The 19,289-nt window shown below is 34.4% G+C and overlaps 1 protein-coding gene across 1 annotated transcript in view; it reads left to right on the forward strand.

The window, feature by feature from the left end:
* Positions 1-383: 383 nt before the first annotated feature.
* Positions 384-19,289, forward strand: part of LOC307054356 (zinc-regulated GTPase metalloprotein activator 1B) — a gene marked incomplete at its 5' end in the record, with an annotated part of 50,205 nt that continues 31,299 nt past the window's right edge. The window contains 6 exons of the mRNA XM_079705998.1: positions 384-540; positions 4,280-4,366; positions 6,211-6,307; positions 7,444-7,535; positions 13,608-13,667; positions 14,856-14,893. Coding sequence (XP_079562124.1) covers positions 384-540; positions 4,280-4,366; positions 6,211-6,307; positions 7,444-7,535; positions 13,608-13,667; positions 14,856-14,893 — 531 coding nt within the window. The remainder of the gene's footprint in view (positions 541-4,279; positions 4,367-6,210; positions 6,308-7,443; positions 7,536-13,607; positions 13,668-14,855; positions 14,894-19,289) is intronic.

A 19,289-nucleotide genomic window follows, 5' to 3' on the forward strand; every position in this document is an offset into this window, starting at 1 on the left:
TGAGAGCTGTTTAGGACAGGCTTCGCACTCCAGGTTCCAACCACCTGGGACTCAACTCTACCATCAGCCAGCCATTAGCTTTTAAGGTTACAGGCGCACACAGAGACGGCGTCAGGTCTGGGCCCAACAACTCCGCCTCGCTCGGGTCCGGTTCAGAGAACACGCCCCAGGGACCTGCCCAGTTCCCCTGGGGGCGTGTCTAATAGGGGAGGCGGTCCTCAGCCGCAGACCAGGTAATAACCGTGGGCGGCATCAGGAGGCGCCACGCGTCGCGGCGTGATGACGTAAAGCACGCGCCGCGCGCTTACGATACGCAGCTGCGGGCCGGCGTTTTGATCCCAGGTGTTGCTCTTAGGTAGAGGTGTGCTGTGTTGTTTGCCAGGATGTTTCATGCTATTGGCTCCGCGGATGAGGAAGAGGAGCAGGCTGAGGAGGATTGTCCTGAATTGGTCCCCATTAAGACGAAGCAAAGAGAGGAGAAGGAGGAAACGTCTGGCCCCGGCGCTAAGATCCCAGTCACAATTATCACCGGGTATTTAGGTAACTAACAGTCCCGGTCAGAAAATGCAGTGAACGCTGTTGTCCTGTGAGTTTGAGGCTGACGGTGCCTGTTCTCCGTAGGCATCGGGGCCTTCTGGCCGACAGCAAATGTCTCTGAGGTAGGGGCTGGGTCACTTGCTCCCCGACTGGGTTGCTTTTCATCTCAGAGGTTATGCTCAGACCCCTCTAAGTTTGGGTCACATTTATCAAGTGAGATTGAAAATTAGCCTCGCATTTTTAAAACTAGTTCTGGCTTTGCAGTGTGAAGCACGGACCCGCCCCTCATTATGCATGTGACCTCTAACAAGTTACCTTGTATTTCTAAAGTTCACCTGCCTCACTTGAAAACGGAAATAGTTCCAGTCACCTGTCTGACTTTGCTTTTCTCTTCTGCTTAGTGGGGCAAGAAATACCTACCGTGTAACTCTGTTCCAATTAAAGTGGGACCTTTCTGAAAATGCCCGACACCGGAGGACCATTCCTCAGTATATTCCTCTTCCTGACGAGCCAGTCTCTTCCAGCCTTTCGTGTAGAGTACTCCTATCTCAAACATTTTTTTTTTTGAGGTCTATTTGTCAAGTACTGTAGGAGAAAGAGTAAGAATAGAATTACTGTGCCCTCAAAGGCTATATTTCTCAAACTGAGGACTTTCAGGAGTTCATGGGATCACTTGAATTCATAGCTTTATAAACACAGTACAATTTCCTGAAGGACAGTTTATGTGCTTACACTAGAGGTACTTTACTGGAAAAGTTTGAGAAGTATTATTTTAAAACTTTACAGTTAACTAGAAGGGCTAGAATAAATACCATATTAAAAGTGTGGGAAAAGTTAAGAAGTGTAGATAAAGTGAAACGATCTGGGGAAAATAGTACCACTTCTAGATGCTGCTGGAGACAAGTACAAACTTGGTGCACCTGAGGGCCTTTTACATAAAAATAGGAATTAAATCACTGGCATTTCTCTTTTGTTGCTTTGTAGACTAAGTTTATTTTCATTTTTACTCAGGATTAATTTTATAAAGGAGTTTATTTATTAATAAAGGAATTTCCCACTGTTATTCAGAGGCTGCTCTACTGCGAAGTTGAGCAAATTTCTTGTCTGAAACAGTATAGTTTAGACTTGCCCTCCCGTCTTTCCCCATTTTGCTCACTGGTAGATCAGAAGAGCATTGGAGATAATGGTCTGAAGCTTAGGAGTGAGGACTAATGCCAGCAACTTTGTGCTGAATCTAGGGGATAGTGTCCTTACTTATTCTTGACCATTTTCTCTTTCTTGAACTCTTGTTCCCTTGGTTTCCATCGCATTTTTCATCAGATTTTCCACCTACTTCTCTGGCTTCTCCTTTAAAATTTATTTTTTTCGCTCTCTGTCCATCCTTTTAACTTCATACCCAGCTGGTTTCTATTTTGATGTCCCACAGACATGTCAAACTCTGCATGTCTAAAACTTCATGTTACCATCCCATCTTGAATGATGGTTGCTTCTGTGAGCCCAACCATCTGGAATATTCTAAAAGCTTCCTAACTGGTCTTGAGTCATGCTGCCCTTTAATATATTCTCTGTATTTGAGCCTTAATGATCTTTATGAATGTCAATCTGATTTTGTCACACCCTTCAGTGGTTTCTATTTGGGTTAAAGTTCAAATTCCTTAACATGAATTACCAGAGCTTTACAATCTGGCTCTTGACAACCTCTTTAGCCTGTGAAACTGTGGCCCAGCCACACTGAACGACTTTTACTTCTACAGTGTGCCAAGTGTTTTGGCCCCAGGAATGCTTTCTTCTGTTAGTCCTCTGGCTAGATGTCCCTCTTAGGTGCTCCCTGACATCTTGTATATCTATTGAATGTGTCATCCCATGACATAATTGCTTCTTTATTGCTCTGAATTCCCCTCCTTCTCCCACTTCCTTTAATGTTTCTAAGCTTCCTGAAGGTAGAGAGAGTTTGTCTGTGTCTTGTGCACTTTTCACCAAGGGTCTGTATAAAATCTGGTCCATAGGAGACTTTTGAGTGACTGAACTGTGTCTTAACGTCTTTTGCTTCATAATATGGTTAATTATGAAGCCCTAGTAATTCTATTAGGTCTCCTACATCCACCCCTTCCTTTCCATTTTCACTGCCACTGCTTAGTGCAGCACTCATGCTCAGGGCACCTGTCTCACACTTGGACTGGTTTTAAGAATTTTCTCATTGCCCTGTGTCCTTAAGTTCTGTCCCTTCCATTCTAAATGTCAACTTTTGGTGACATTGAGCTTCCTAAAGCCCGCTAAATACAAGCCTTCCATCCCTTTGATAGCTTTATACGAATGTGACCCAAAAAAGTTGAAGATATTAATACCCTATTACTCAGTAAATCCCTCCTAGTTATACCCTAGAGATCTTGTAAATGTACTTAAGAAGATGTGTACAAGCTTACCTGTAAAAGTTCTTGGCAGCACTATTTGTAATAGCAAAACACTAGAAACAACCCAAATGCGCACCAGCAGAAAAATAGGTAAATAAATGACATATTTATCCAGTTGAACTGCACTAGTATGTGCATGCAGTTAGGGTTTGTTTTTTTGTTTGTTTTTTTGTTTGTTTTCCCCTCCATGGACTTTGGTATGTATGGTTCACAAGACAAAAGTTTTTCTTCTGCTTGAGCTGAATGTATTAGGTGTAATATGCCACCTACTGGATAGAGTTAGCATAGCTTTATGAACTTTTCTTTCCTAATACTGATTATTGTGTCTTTTGTTAACATTTCCTAGGTCCATTCTCCATTGTGTGTGTGTGTGTGTGTGTAATCAATTTTATAGATTGCTTTAAGCATACTAAAAGTAGCCATATAGATATTCTGAATTTGTGTCTGGTTAATGATGAATGTTAAAATAAAAGAAAGGTCTTTATGTGTAAATTCTGGGGAAGTAAACCATATATTCTTGACTAAGAAGCATTGTAATCGGATGAAGGGATTTAAATATTTTATGTTTTATAAACTACACAAGTACTTTATTCCTTAGGAGCCATTACTTCAATAATTCCTTATTTAATAGAAAAGTTAGATGCCCTTACATTACTTGTGTAAGTTATATAGAAGGCATATTTTTTTGTCATATGAGGTCAAAGAAATCTATGTGACCCACCTTGTTGGAGTATTTATAAATATTTATAAAATTTTATGTTAGCATAAAGCATTTTTAATAGTTTACAAAGAATACTTTAATCTTTTCCTCTAGAATCTTCTCTTACCATTGTTAAATAATATTTGAATAGCATGCAAATTTTAAAGAGTGTTGGGACTCTTTATATCTTTTTTTTTAAGACTTTAATTTATTAATTTATTTTGGCTGCATCGGGTCTTAGTTGTGGCATGTGGGATCTTTGTTGAGGCACGTGGGATCTTTCTTTGCGGTCCATGGGCTCTTCATTGCGGCGCTTGGGCTTCTTTCTAGTTGTGGCGTGCAGGTTTTCTCTCTCTGGTTGTGGCGCGTGGCCTCCAGGGCACATGGGCTCTGTAGTTTGCAGCACGCAGGCTCTCTAGTTGAGGTCCGCAAGCTCAATAGTTGTGGCACTCGGGCTTAGATGCCCTGCGGCATGTGGGTCAGTTCCCTGACCAGGGATCAAACCTGTGTCCCCTGCATTGTAAGGCAGATTCTTTACCACTGGACCACCAGGGAAGTCCCTTTATATCTTTTTTTGTGTCTCTAAAATTAGTCTTTGAATTTTGTTATTTAAAACAAACATATTTTATAGGTGCTGGGAAGACAACACTTCTGAACTATATTTTGACAGAGCAACATAGTAAAAGAATAGCAGTGATTTTAAATGAATTCGGGGAAGGTAAGTAAAGTTCAGTAAATGCCATGCTGCAAGAATTTATTGGACAGTTAATTCAACTGGTGAATTGATATTCCATATTTTAAAATGAAAATGCAAGACATTATAATGTGAACACATTGCTGTAGATAGTTTTGGAAAAATTAGATTCATTTATGTCAAGCTTTATTTTGTATGGATTCGAGATACTGAAATGAGATAATTTCTATAAAATTTTATTTTGTTTAACTTTAGAATTCATACCAACAGAATGAAATTAGATTTTTGCATAAAATAAATATCTCCAGAAGTAAAAATCTAAGGATATGAAAGAAAATCTTTCAGGAAGATATTTGTACCAACTAGAAAGGTCCTTTTGTACTGACTGTATTGTATAATTGCAACTTTTGAAAAATATTTGAAAATGCTTCAGGCTTATAAGTTTATCTTGTTGAACGTTTATTATTCTGCAAAACAGTTAAAACAGAAGATTTAAAAAATAAGTTAAACATGTGGTCTCCATCCTCAAGCAACTTCCTTTATCTGTGAAAATATGTACATTTAACATTCCAGTTTTTTTGTCTTTAATATTGAACTGTGTTTTAAAAAAATGTATACAGCAATGTTAGACACAATTCTCTGATTTCTTTTATAAGCTTTTCTTCTCAAGTGTGAATTTTAATAAAACTCATGTTTAGCCAAAAAATATAGCTTCAGTTGGGGTATTTCTTAAATTATACTTTTTTTTCAGTTACAAATTGGTAAAGGAGCTAGGTTTATTAACAGGATGGGAGGCCTGTTAGTTGAACTTGATTTCTGGTTTTAGTAAACTGAAGATAGTTTCAGTAAACTAAAGAGTCCTGTTAGACAAAAATAAAAATCCTAAGATTTTTTAATCATAGTTTTTAATTCTAACTTCTTATTAACTGATCTTCTGTTGGACACTGATTGCATTTATTATTATTTCTTACTATCTTTCTGGACCTTTTTTAAAACTTTGTCCTTTACAGCATTTGTAATACTTTCCTTTTCATTTTATTAATATTCTCTACACCCTGAATTCTGTAGCAGCCCCTTTCAAAACTCTTTATCATTGCCTAACTGAAGTATAAACAAAAAATATATGTAAGTGAAAAATTATTCAGGTTTTTTGTTGTTGGTGGTGGTGGTCATTTGCTTTACTGGATATTTAGAACTCTTTCCTGGCTGGGGTATGTTTCTTTACTGGTGGAAAAGTAAGACTTTTAAATCATTCTTATTTGATAACAAGCATCTCAGGCTCTCAAATATTCTTTATCCTTTCTCAGGTAAGCATTGCTAGGAAACATATGTGTATTTGATTAAAATTTAATTTTTAAGTGAGCACATTGGTACCCTGGCCAAGCAAAACTTCCTCAAAATGAACTAAGGGTATAACTCATATGGGGAATACTGAACGCTCTGTCTAGTAGACACAGAAACAATTTAGAGGAAGAATGGAAAGAAAACATAGGTAAGAGATTGAAGGGCATATAAAAACCAATATATAAACATACTGGTCTATCTAGAGAGTTGGCCATGGACAAGAAAGAACACCTTTAAAATAGCTACTTTATTAGGAAATGGGAGCAGGCTAGTAAGAGGCCTAAAGAGGAAGTAGATTTTACATTTGCCTCTTTAGGGTTTAAATTCTCTTAAAGAAAGAAAAGCTAAAATAATCTAGAGTAGTATAGTTTAAAATATTGAGGCAGCCTGAATAGAATGAAAGAATAAAAGTTACGAAATGTATTGTCTGCTTTGCAATCTTCGCCATTACTGAGTATACTCATCTTTGCTTTTGGTTGACTAGTGGACATAATCTAAAGAGTGCTTCTTGTTAATCATTCTAGGAAGTGCATTGGAGAAATCCTTAGCTGTCAGCCAAGGTGGAGAACTCTATGAAGAATGGCTGGAACTCAGAAACGGTTGCCTCTGCTGTTCCGTAAAGTGAGGAATGTTTTTACTGTGTGCTTGTTGGCTTCTGGAAATGTTTATTGGTTATATTTCTAGCTTTGATTTCCTTATGTAAATTAACTGAATCTACATAATCTTCTTCACTGTATTTTCAAGTAAACGACTTATTAGGATGCATTTTCTTAAAGCATTTCTTGATGCCTTGTTTTTCTATCTGCTCTAATGCTGTGGTCCTTTTATTGAGTTTTTTGTTGTTGTTTTTGATGTCAGGGTTTAATTAATAATCCCTGTGGTGCATGAAAGTCTCATTTAATGTGTAAAAAATGATTATTCCGAATTTAATAAGTCATTGGTCTTATTTCCAAGAATTCAACCTCTAAAAACAAAAATAAATGACCATGAAAAAAGAGAAAAACCTCACATCCTGTTCCACCAGTTATAGTTGTTTCCAAGGACAGTGTTTTATTCACCAGTATAACAGCTCTTAGAAAAGGAGTGACACGTAGTAGTCACTCAAATGTTTGTTGAGCAGATTAGGAAAATTAATACCCATATGGTTGATTTTGTATATTCTAGTGAATTAAATTTCTTCTACATCATTTACTATCTTAGGTGTTTGAGTCAAGTGTATTAGCAAGGCTAAAACATAACAGATTTTCTTAGACAATTAAAATTAAGTATTTTCTTGCACTTTTGATATTATTAAGAAAAAAGGAAATTAAAGCCTGCTACCCTAATTCAGAACAGAATTGAAAGGTTTTTAATTGTAGTGTCCCTTTAGCTGTTATATCAAGCTACTGTAATTCCTAAATTTTGTCATTTTCTGTATTGAGTATTTTCTTTAATAAAGCTATAGAAATAACAGGTTCTGACTTACTTTAGTCAGGTATATTAAAATTCCCTCTGCTTTTAATTTTAATAAAATTAAAGTATTAACTCATCAAGTATCTGATTTCTTGTTACCTGTCAGCATATACGCATCCATTTCCCTCCCCTCCCCCAAACTGGTAAATACTGGATGGACATGTTAGAAGCTTGGGACTGAGGTAAATTTCCACATGCCTAAAGATATCTTTATCCCTGGTTGCTAAATATATTTTTAAATGTTTGTGATGATCACTTTAAAATATTCAGGCAATCAATGTATATCATGTTTTGGCATTCTCCAGGGACAGTGGCCTTAGAGCTATTGAGAATTTGATGCAGAAGAAAGGGAAATTTGATTACATACTGTTAGAGACCACTGGATTAGCAGATCCTGGTAAGAAATGTCATTATTAATAACCAGAATATAGTTCTTAAACATTTAAAAATAAATGGACTAGAGAAATATCTAAAATGAGTATTAAAGCTTTACTTTAGATTAAAAATTTTTTATTTTGCTTTAAAGGAGAAAAAATACTGAGTTGTCATGTTTCTTTGGCAGATGAATGATGATCAAAGTGTTTGGTAATTTTAACATGCTAATAAAATTTGAAGTTCTATCGATTAATTTAGGGTTATTGGCATGAATAAAAGTTGTTAAAAATACTAGAAAAATCTAATAAAATGTAGGGAAAAAGGAGACATTCTACTTCTAGTATATATTTGGTTGGTTCTGCTCTACAGAGATCTTAATTCTGATTGCTTTTTAATCCAGTTTTCGTAGAGGGTCATTTAGAGATATCTAAGGACTTTTGGAGTTAAATCCCAGAAATACTTATTCCCTTTAAATTAATTGTTAGCATTTTGTTTTTCTACTATTAAACTTGAAATAATTTTATTTGTAAATATTGTCATAAGGTAGAGAGTTAAATCAAGCCTTTTTTTCTGGTGTGCAATTAATAATGATTATCTATGAAATTTTTACCTCTGAATGGAATTACATCCAAACTTCCCTGTTGAAAGCTACACAAAGTCTACCTGTTTCTAACAATGGGTTTCTGTTCCTTAACATCTTTATTCCAAGTATGCAGAACATTTAGTTTTGTAAGGCTGACCCATACCATTATTTCTTTTTTGATCTGGGTCTATGGCATTGCACCATAAAACCGTATTAAAGAACTGTTCGGGAATAATTTATTGAAGGGGTCATAATTGTTTAAAAGAAATATTGGAGTGTACTGAAGGTTCAAATGTAATCGTTACTTTATTTTGAAGTATTATGTAATAACATTGTCCCTATGTTTTCAAATTAGGATTGAGTTAGGCTCTTTTGGTCCTTAGAGTAGGCATGGATTTTTCATACATTTTCATACATTTCCAAGGGGTCTGACTGATGATAGGACTTGGACCATTACATTGATGTTAAATATTAATTTAAATCTGGTAAGATGGGAAAGTGTATTGTGTGCCTCTTTTTGAAATAGAAAATATCAGTTTCTTTCATTGTAGCCACTGCATAGAGAAAAATTCTTGTAATTTTGAGAGTAGGTGAATTTACTAAAACACAATTTAGCTTTTCAGAGGAAGTAAAAATTAAATAAAAATCTCAGAGAGAGCTTTTGTACAAATTGTAGGTATAAACAGTTTGATGTTTCTTCTTTCTTTAGAATAATGATTTTTATTGTTTGGGTAGAAATGAAACATTGATCATTAAAAAAAATTTAAACTAACTAAGAAAATACAAAGAAGAAAGTTAAAAGAATGTTGTCCTATATCTCACTACTGTAAAATACAAGCAGGTAAATTTTATTCCAAGGATTTCTCCGTGCCAGGGCTACTTGCTGTGGTATGTTGAATGACAGCATCAGCCTCAGCTGGTAGCTTGGGAAAAATACAGATTCTTGGGCCTCATCTGAGCTCTATGGAATCAGAATCTCTAAGGGTGGGACCCAGCAATCTGTTTTAATAAGCCCCGCAGGTGATTCTTACACATGCATAAGTTTGGGAAACCCCGCTCCATGTGTAAATATGCAGAAGTAATTTTATAAAATAGGTTCACATTCTTTGTGCTATTCTAAATAATTATTAATGTAGTTCTACTTGACCCTAAAAGAAGAGGACTTGAAAGAAGTGAAAGAATTGCTGAATGTCAGATAAATGCTTCTTCACTGTAAGAGATATGAGTTAAGAAAAAAAAAAGAAAAAATTATAAAGAACATAAATTGGACAAGTTATTTTTTAAATTACATGTTTAAATTTTCAGGGAAGTACCTATTGACTCTCTGGCATAAAGGATGAGGGAATTAAAACACTTCCGCCTTCTCCCATTTGGTTTTGGTTCATTGTATTCTTTGCTATGTTGTCAAGGTTTCTAACATTTATATTCTGTCATACTTTGTTTAGTCCTGTGTTTAAACTGTTTTACCAGCACTATGGTTCCTCCATTCCCGAGTTGATCAATCTCTTGATTGACTGAATTTCATGGTCAGGTAATCTTTTCAAGCTTTCAATGCTGTATTCCTTTAGATCTTGCATACTTCATTGCTTGAGAATGCTTGTCTTTTTTTTTTTTTTTTTATACTTGAAGGATTACTTGGCTAGGTATAAAATTTTCGTATCAATTTCTTTCCTTCAGAACTTTGAAAATGTTGCGTCATGATCTCTTAGTATTTTTGATTGGCTGGATTTCCTCGTGCAGTATTTTTCTCTTTTCATCGGGAAGGATTTGTGAGTGCTGTATTCTTTGAGTTTCAATGCTGTTGTTTCCTTTAGTGTTTGAGAATGTCTGCCTGTGGTTTTCATTCTTGAAAAACAACTTGGCAGGAGGTAATATCCTCAGAGAACACTTTCGTTAGAACTTTGTGGTCATTATTTTATTATATTGGAGCAATGAATTTTACTGTAGAAAAATCTGATTTTTTTCCTGCCTCCTTGAAAGTGACTTGCTTTTTCATCTAAAATGCCTGAAAAATTTTTTCTTTATTTTTAAAGTTCAGTAATATAACCAAGATACATCTAGGTGTCATTCATAATCATGTTTTCCTGGATTACAATATACTCTTTAGTCTGTAGGGTTAGTGCTTCATTTAGGGATATTTTCCTTATTTATTACCATGAAGAATTTTTCTGTCAAATTATTGGGTTCTCTTCTTTATGACACAAATTTTTCGTATATTGAATTTTCTTTTGTTCTCCATATTTATTATCTTCTAATTGTTTTTTTTTTTTTTTTTTTTTTGCGGTACTCGGGCCTCTCACTGTTGTGGCCTCTCCCGCCGCAGAGCACAGGCTCCGGACACGCAGGCTCAGCGGCCATGGCTCACGGGCCCAGCCGCTCCGCGGCATGTGGGATCCTCCCGGACCGGGGCACGAACCCGCGTCCCCGGCCTCGGCAGGCAGACTCTCAACCACTGCGCCACCAGGGAAGCCCTTTCTAATTGTTTTGATATGTCTTTTGCCTCTGCATTTACTGTAATCATCTCAAATCTTCCTTTTTGCCCGTAATTGTTTCCACAAATGTCTGTTGATGTTTTAAATGAATTAATTGATTAAGTAATGGTACATTGGCCCTAAGTTTTATTTCTTCCGCATTATAAACTACCTTTTCATATTATTCTGTTTTATTTTGCTTTGGAGCCTTTTTTTTTTTTTTAAGCTCTTTCCTTTTTTAAAAAAACTAGTTTTACTTGTTTCTTTTTGATCTTTTAAAAAAATTTTTATTTATTTATTGGCCACGTCGTGCGGGATCTTAGTTCCCCGACCAGGGATTGAACCTGGGCCACGGCAGTGAAAGCGCCAAGTCCTAACCACTGGACTGCTAGGGAATTCCCTAGAGCTTGTTTTTAATTAAGGTTATATTGTTTTTATCTTTCTTATTATAAAGAAGCCCTTAGGAATTTTCTTTGGTTTCTTCAATTATGTTTCCTTCCAGAACAGGTTCTTTGCCATCTGTATTCCCCATTCATTTGTTCATTTTATTCTATCCCTCCTTTTATCTGCTTTTTGCTTATTTTAATCTGTAGTAACATGTGCATAGTTTTTTCACCGTGTTTATGCTTGATGTAGGAGGCTCAGAGAACTGTCTACTTAGATGTGGTGTTATGAATTTTTTAAATACCCTACCCATGTTACCTAAACTTGTTTTTCTCTTGAGCCTTAGTTTGAAAGCTGGGTATTGCTGCGAGCGGGGATGAGGAAGCAGAGAGAAAAGAAGTGATTGAGAGAGCCAGATGGGCAATATGATTTTTAGGCTCTGCTCTCCTACAATATCAAGTGTTCCCCTCCTGTATTAGCTCAAACTACTCATGAATAGATTTCCCGTACCTTTTTCAGGGACATGCTTGAGCTTCAGACTTCTCTCTTCATTTTGCTCTGAGCCCTCGAAAGTGACCCCTTCCCCTGAAAGTGTGGAGACGGTTAGAAAATTTTACCCTTGAAGTTTCTTTGTTGGCTTTTTCCTGTATTGCTTATTTCTCCCTCAGTTCTGCTTCTCACCATTTTGAAAGCTATTTCTGATAAATATTAGGATTTTGTAAACTACTTATCTATAACCTCTTGTTGAGTATTGGGGTAGAATTAACAACTATCATACATCACATAGAACTTTGTGTTTTTTATTTTTACTATCATCCAGAAATTATGGCAGGAAGTTGTATATTTGGTTGCTGCTGATAAAATTTGGCTTTCAAAATTTTATTTTGTTTATTTTTATTGTTTGTTTTGTTAGGTTTTGAAGAAGGGAGATTCTATAATTTAGCTCAGGGTTTTTTAACCTTGGTACAAATGACATTTTGGGTTGAATAATTCTTTATTTTAGGAGGCCATCTTGTGTATTGTAGGATGTTTAAGAGAATCCCTGGCTTCTACCTACTACATGCCAGTAGCATTCGTGTAGTTGAGATGACCAAAAATTTCTCCAGGCATTGCCAAATATTCCCTGGGGAGAAAAATTACCCTGGGTTTAGAATCACTAATTAACTTCGTTCTCTCATCTTTACTCCTCCTGTTAAACACCTGCATCCAAATTTTAAGTAGTTCTTTCTTTTGTAGTCTGGTAAGTACTAAGCCAAAGATACACATCAGATTTAGAATAAAAGCTCTAACACACTCTTACAGTTCAGCTTAATACTAGGCACATGTTAACTATCGGACTTATAAGCTCTCCGAATAGAAATCAATGAATTTAAAAAAAAGATTTATGTACAGTGCTGGGCATTTTACCGAGTGAAAAAAATTAATACTTTAAAAAAATAACTTATTGTTTGGAGTAATGATACTCACAACAGATTTACTTTTCTCCTTCATTAATTAAAATCATGTTGTTAGCCAAGTAAGTGAAGAAAATTCTTATTGACAATTCAGTTGTTTCCTGTTTAGAAGACTGACACTCTCCAGTTCTAAGCTAAATAATTGTCATGGTAAAGTAATTTCCTTGGAAAGGACAGGCATTGATTCAGCCCCTGTTACTCACAAATCCTATTTCAGTCAAATTGGAAAACTATTAAGTTTTTTGGAAAAAATCAATACATATCAGGAAACCATTAGATCTTGTGGCCCTTGCTATATCCTGCATGAGTAATCACTGTAAACTGCTGACAGGTATTTCATTGTTGACACAGAGTGATGCTTGGGAGACCACATCTTGTCAGGGTAGGTGGACAGCTTTAGACATTGGAATGAGTTCAGTTTTCCTTGTTTTTCCCCAGGACTCATCCTTTTAGACAGCTCTGTCACTAACTGGACCTGTGATGCTTTGAAAAATCAAATTCTTTCTTTACTGTCAGTTTTCTTTTTTCTTGTGTTGTGGCATACTAATCAGGGTGTGTGGTTTGGTATTGAACCAGTTTCTGTCAAAAACAAGTTTTAATTTCTTATTTAGAAATTATTTTTCCTCAAAAAAATTTCCAAATTTTATATCAGTACTAATAAATAGTGTAAGGATTTATTAGTAAGGACATAGAGTGTATAACTTTACTTTTATTCTTCTGTAAAACTTACAAGTAAATTTTAAAAAATTAAAAAAAATTTCAGACAGGTGATTTTGGATTTATCTATGTTTTGCTTTGCTTTCCTTTAGGGAGTTAGTTATTTGTGAACTGTATGATTATTATATTCAGGAGGGATAAAATAAAAATAAGACCTGTGTGCACACAGCCATTCTGCCCAAATTATTTGATATTATTTATTGGTAAATTATTATGGCATTGGTGAAAGCTTGATATTGGGTTTGTATGTAATAAGAGTTGTTTTTTTTTTGTTTATTGAAGTAGAGAGAGGGGAAGAAATGGGTATAAAATAGTAAATGGTTCTATCACTGTAATTTCCTTAAGAAGATTGAAAACCCATATTTAATTCATATATGTGTTTGCTTGATAATTCCATTGGGGCAAATTAAAACATTATGGATAGAATTTTGTTTCCTAGTTTGAAGAAATATTTTTATTTGATGAATATTATCATATATTTTCAGGTGCTGTAGCTTCTATGTTTTGGGTTGATGCTGAATTAGGGGCTGATATTTATCTTGATGGTAAGTTTAGAAATGAATTTTTAAAAAAATTTTCAAGTAAAATGTTAATGTTATGGTTAAGATCATTTTTGTTTATTCATATTATACTTTTAATTCCTTGTATTGGTACTCTTTTTAAGCTTGTTTAGTTTGATGATGAAATAAGTCTTTGTTCATACTGATTCTAAAGCCCCAGACAGTAGTAGAACTAGATTTCAATCATAATCTCAACTACCAGTTTAGTGCTTCCATTAAGGTTTTCCTTTTAAAATGCTATGTAGATTTTCTATATTCCCTGTTGTTTAATTTACGTGCTTAGTATATATTAGAGCTTTTTATTTTAAATAACATATATAGTATGAGGATCAAATTTCTGCTTTCATTTTCCCTTAAAAATAAGAATGAAACAAAGCCCCCTACCCCTTGCTCTCTTTACCATAACACTTTTGGGCAATCTTATTCGTAGACTTCATTTAAGACACATTAGAAACCTTCTGGATTAGGCAAATATGTTCCCTGCAACACCCCACACCTGATTCTTCACCTTTCTGTAGACCATATTTTTCATAGACTAAGGGGTGAACTTTAAGAATTTTTGAAGCTGGGCCTCATCATTTGGCCCTAATATATATGGAATGTAGCTGGTTAAATTCCTTAGGCGTCATCAAACTCATTCAGCTGTTGTCCTTTGAAAAAATTATTTAGCGTATAAATTCAGAGACTGCCAAACTAATTGATCATTTGGAAACTCAGGTACACCTTAGATAAAACAATTTTGTGAGTTAAATTGGTGAGAGATATTCTAAGATGCCTCAGATTTGTTAAGCAATAATTTAAATAAGAAAAGTCTCGATTTTGATTATGTGAAAATAAAGATAAGCTGTCTTGTGTAATTTATCACATTCCACTTTATATTATGAAATTTGTCTCATGTTTTGGATTGTAAGCTTTTTAAAGGCCAGAGAAATCTTATTTTCCTTTTTATTTGTTTGTTTAATTTTAAGTATTTGTTTTTATTATGTCCCATCTAGTGCCTTAAAATAGTGCCAGGTTCATGTTTGAAATGCATCTGCTTACTAATGGAATTGAATTAAATTGCTGTGCTGGCAAGAGAAAAAACAGTATTTTATTGAGTGACATTTGTGAACTGAAATAGACTAGTTTTAATTCTTAAATATAAAGATGATTAAAAGATTTATTCCTTTGTAGGTATCATAACTGTTGTGGATTCAAAATATGGATTAAATGTAAGTTGAAAGATTGCTATGAGTTACTAATTATTTAAGAGCTGGTTATATGGGGATTGATTATATTAGTTTTTCTATGTTTGTGTCTGTTTGAAATATCCTTAACAAAAATATTTCTCTACTGTAAATATAAAAGATAGTACTTTGTAAAGTGGCAGTAATATTATCAGAAACTGTGTGTGTTAAGCCCGTGAGTTACATTTTTAATTTAATATATCATATTTTGGAAGTTTAAAAAGCATGAAGAATAATAAAGCAAATACAGTAAAAAAAAAAATAGATTTTTTAAAAGTATCCTGAACAATAGATGAAATTTGTATGTGTCTTTTAATTATTATTTGGTGTTTCTAAGTTAAATGTTTATTTTCTGCTTCTCTGGCTTGATGTGATAAAAGTTTGAAGTGTAATATTTTGTAATAAGGATAATACAGGGTAAAGTTTGGGTTTGTGTAACCCCTCACTAGGATTCAGCCCCAATGTTGATAAGTTTTTCTGTTTGATAGAGGAAATTGAGCTTGATAAAGCATATGAGAGCTTATTTTTCTTGTTAAACTGCTGTCAGACACAAGCTGCAGATGACTGAGTTTTTAAAAACTATATTGCTTTCCCATATTTTGAAGTAATCAGGATTTATGCCTAGGTTTAGGGAGGAGAAACTCTCCTTTAAAAGGCATCTTGCTGTGAATGTTCTGCGACTAGCAAGGACCTGAAATGCATTTAAATGAATTTCAGTTCACAAAATGCACTTAGTAAGATTTTAAAATGCATGTTGGCACATAAAGTAAAGTGGTGTTTCTCAACTTTCCAAGTGAAAAATTACTAGAGGCAGAAGAGAGTGAAATTATCCTATCTCCTGACCCAGTCTGGCAATATGAATAGTGCCCAAAGTAATCATTTCTTAGAAGTTTAAATTTAATGTTTAAAAATTCATGTCCATTTTGTATTCTACCCGACAATATATCTGAATTTCTTAATTTGAACAAGTTTCTTATTCTTCCAAACCTTTGTTTAGTATGGCAAGCTTGTCAAATGGTTACCAATACCTCTTCATTGGCCCTTCAGTTTCCTCAGGGATTGAGCACCCTAATTTGAGAAGTTTGGGAGATGATTCCTTTTTAGATTTTTAAGTCAAAATTTATTAATAGTCGTAAGAACCAAAGAAAGACGCCAGATATTACAGTTTTTACTCAGAAATATTCCAACTATTCTGAAATCATGATATTTCTAGCAAAATGTTTACAGAGGAAGCAAAAAAAAAAAGTCACATTCTTCACTCTGAATGTTTATTAAAGGGCATGTTTGAATCCATCTCCTATATAGATTTATTGCCAGATTTGGGATATCTTCAGGATGGATAGTAGGATTTTTTTTGGATAGACTTACAGTACCAGACCCAAAATCAAACTCTTTATGTATTTATGATTATGGGAATAATTTTATATGTATATTTGGATGTGGAAAGGAGTTAAATAGAATCTACCATGAGTGTGATAGAGGCCAAAAACACAAAGCAATATTCTGAATAATGCAGACACAGCAAACGTTTAACCCCCTCCCACCTTGATAAAACATCTTAAATTATTAAATCAATATACCTACACAAAACTGACATACTGTCAGGATAATGGAAACTTCAGATTTTCTAAGTCAGGTGCCAAATAAATAACTTTTCCTTTATATAAAGGATTTGCCAACTTGTCTAATTCCTCTGGTTGCAAAGCTTGACCTCAGTAGCTGCTTGTGATTCAGAGAATTCTGAGGCAGTACAAATAATGACACTTGGATAATGGGCAGCAATTTAAGGGTGTCATGCTTCACAGAGCCAGCCCATCAGAAGTAAAGCTGAGAAATGGTACCTTGTGGCCAGCCAGCCAAATTGAAACTGAAGTGGTAATTGATATCATGGGCTGTCACTCTGATGGGATTGTCACCCATTGATCTGAAATATTCATTTTTTAATCATGGGCAAAGAATTGGACAACTTCAAATGACAGCTCTCTATTCTCAGGACTTGACACCCAGGCTACTGATATTGTCCTTTTCAGTTCTACAAAAGTGACAGCATTTAATGCAATAGAATCAATGAATGAAGTTACACAGAAAAGGTCAAGTCAGAGGTTTCTTTTTGATTCTTCTGTTATATTGCACAAGCTGTTGAAACAATTCAGTCAGAAAACAGTTTGGCTTGGAAAAGACCAGAAAAATAAATAGACTGACATTATGCAATAATCTTTTCTTAAAAGCTAAAATAGTGTTAGATCTATAACCAATCCGTTGGAAAGAAATAGCTGCTGCTTCTTTTTTTTTAAATGTCACTGACATCTTTGACACTAGATTTCTTTCCACTTTGGTCAACAACAGTGTTTTTTTTTTTTCTTTCTTTCTTTCTTTTTTTCGGTCCAGCTTGTTTCTGTTTCTGCAGAAAAGCCCTTAATGAAGTTATGTCATACGATGGTGTTATTTCAAAGGATTCCTTTCTTTCTTACGCTGTGCTAAGTTAGAGGGTGGAACCTTAACCTTTTTGATATGTTGGATTATTTAGTACCAAAATTTTTCTGGTCTTTTTCTTGATATATAAGCAAAAGCCACAGTCTCTAAGCAGAGATGAGGAATCCGTTGGGGACACACACACACACACACACACACACACACACACACACACACAAAATATATTTTGAAAAAAATTTTGCAAAAAATTTTCCTTCATTGCCTGTACAGGTAAAATAGAATGTCACAATTTCCATTTTTTCACTTTGTAAATGGGAGTCATCTGACTTAATGACTAATGGTGTATAATGTACTACTGGAGAATGTCCTTTTGAATACCAGACATCGGTTTTTGTCTTTTTGCAAAGTTTGACTTGGGAAGGTAAGAAGTTGCATAAGGGAAATGGGCTGATATCCAGAGAAAATAAATGTTAGTGTGCATTTATTATTTGTTTATGTTTGTATAGCCTTCATATGTGCATAGAACAGGGACATTTATCTCTTCTGCTTTTTAATATGTTTATTACATATCATATTCTTAATAGAGTTGTACCTATTGGCAGGTTTTTATTTTGGGGAATTTTAACGTGTTTTTATTTTTGATACTTCTTGACTTCCTAGAGGTCATGTAATGTTAGTCCATCCCCGTTAGCTTTGAGTGAAAATTTCTAATCTTCTGGAGATTAGATTAGGTGCGTTAAAAACATGAGTTACTTTGTGAAAATATTAATACTATTTTATTAGTTACATTTAGGTATGGATATTCAAAAACAAATCTCTAATTTTCTTACCATATCTTTTTTATACACCTCCAGCTCACAACCAAAAAGTCCCAAATTCATATACAAATAAATCTCCCAAAAGGTCAAAAATACAATATTTTGCAAATATTTTAAAAATTTAAAAGAACTTCAATATTATAGGATCATTCAGAGACAGATACCTTGCTAAAAATACATCTTTACTAAACAGATTTACTGCTGAAAAGAAAGGGAGTTGTTGTTGCACGTTATGTAGAATTTTTCAGATAACAACATCCATGTATCTATGTCAACAAATAGGAGGTGTTAACTAGAATTCATTCAATAAGTATTTGTTGAACCTGGGTGCCAGGTACTATTCCTGGGATGGTAATAGCCTTTATTCTCTAGAGGACGTAATGAAAGGATTTGTTATAGCCTCAGGCCAACAATAATTAGCAAAAATAGTAAATTGGTCTTTTGACAAGAAACAATTTTTGATACAGTATTCTTCAAGTTCTGTGACTTCCATAATTTCAGAGTGGGTCTGCAGTTAAATTTATAAGGTTGTACCTAAAGTGGAGATCAGTACATCATTACTTTAGTTTTAGTTTAGGCTAGCTTCCCCAAAAATAGAATTTGGCAAACTTTTAGAAGAAAAGAAGTTTTTCTCTATAGATTTTACCAAGACTATTAAATAAAATGATTACCAACTTGCTCTTAGGTCCCAAACTATCCAAATACCTTAATGATCTACCTCTTCATGAATTGTAAAACTAATCTGATGAAATAATTTTGAATATAATTTTTAGGTAATCTTTATGCATATACTTTTATGTCGTTATTAACATTTGTGTAACGCTCTTTGCAAGACTGATTTTATATGACATAAAAAGCTTTCATAAAGGTTTAAAAATTATATTCATTTTCCTTCTATTGAGCCCACTTTCATTTTTGAAAAATCACCCTATGGTAAGGTATCCCGTGATGGTGACAGTGTTAGAGTTAGCTTCTTTTTTATAAATTGAGAATAGCCATTTCCCATAATCATTATGAAGGCTAAATGAGATAATGTTTGTAAAAGGATTTAATAATTTGTGGAGTTCAATTCAAATACAAAAAGTATTATATAATCGAATTGCCTCTGACATCAGTAGGCAGCTTTTTAT

The sequence above is a fragment of the Hyperoodon ampullatus genome (genome assembly GCF_949752795.1).
Source record: "Hyperoodon ampullatus genome assembly, chromosome: 6".
NCBI lineage: Eukaryota > Metazoa > Chordata > Mammalia > Artiodactyla > Ziphiidae > Hyperoodon > Hyperoodon ampullatus.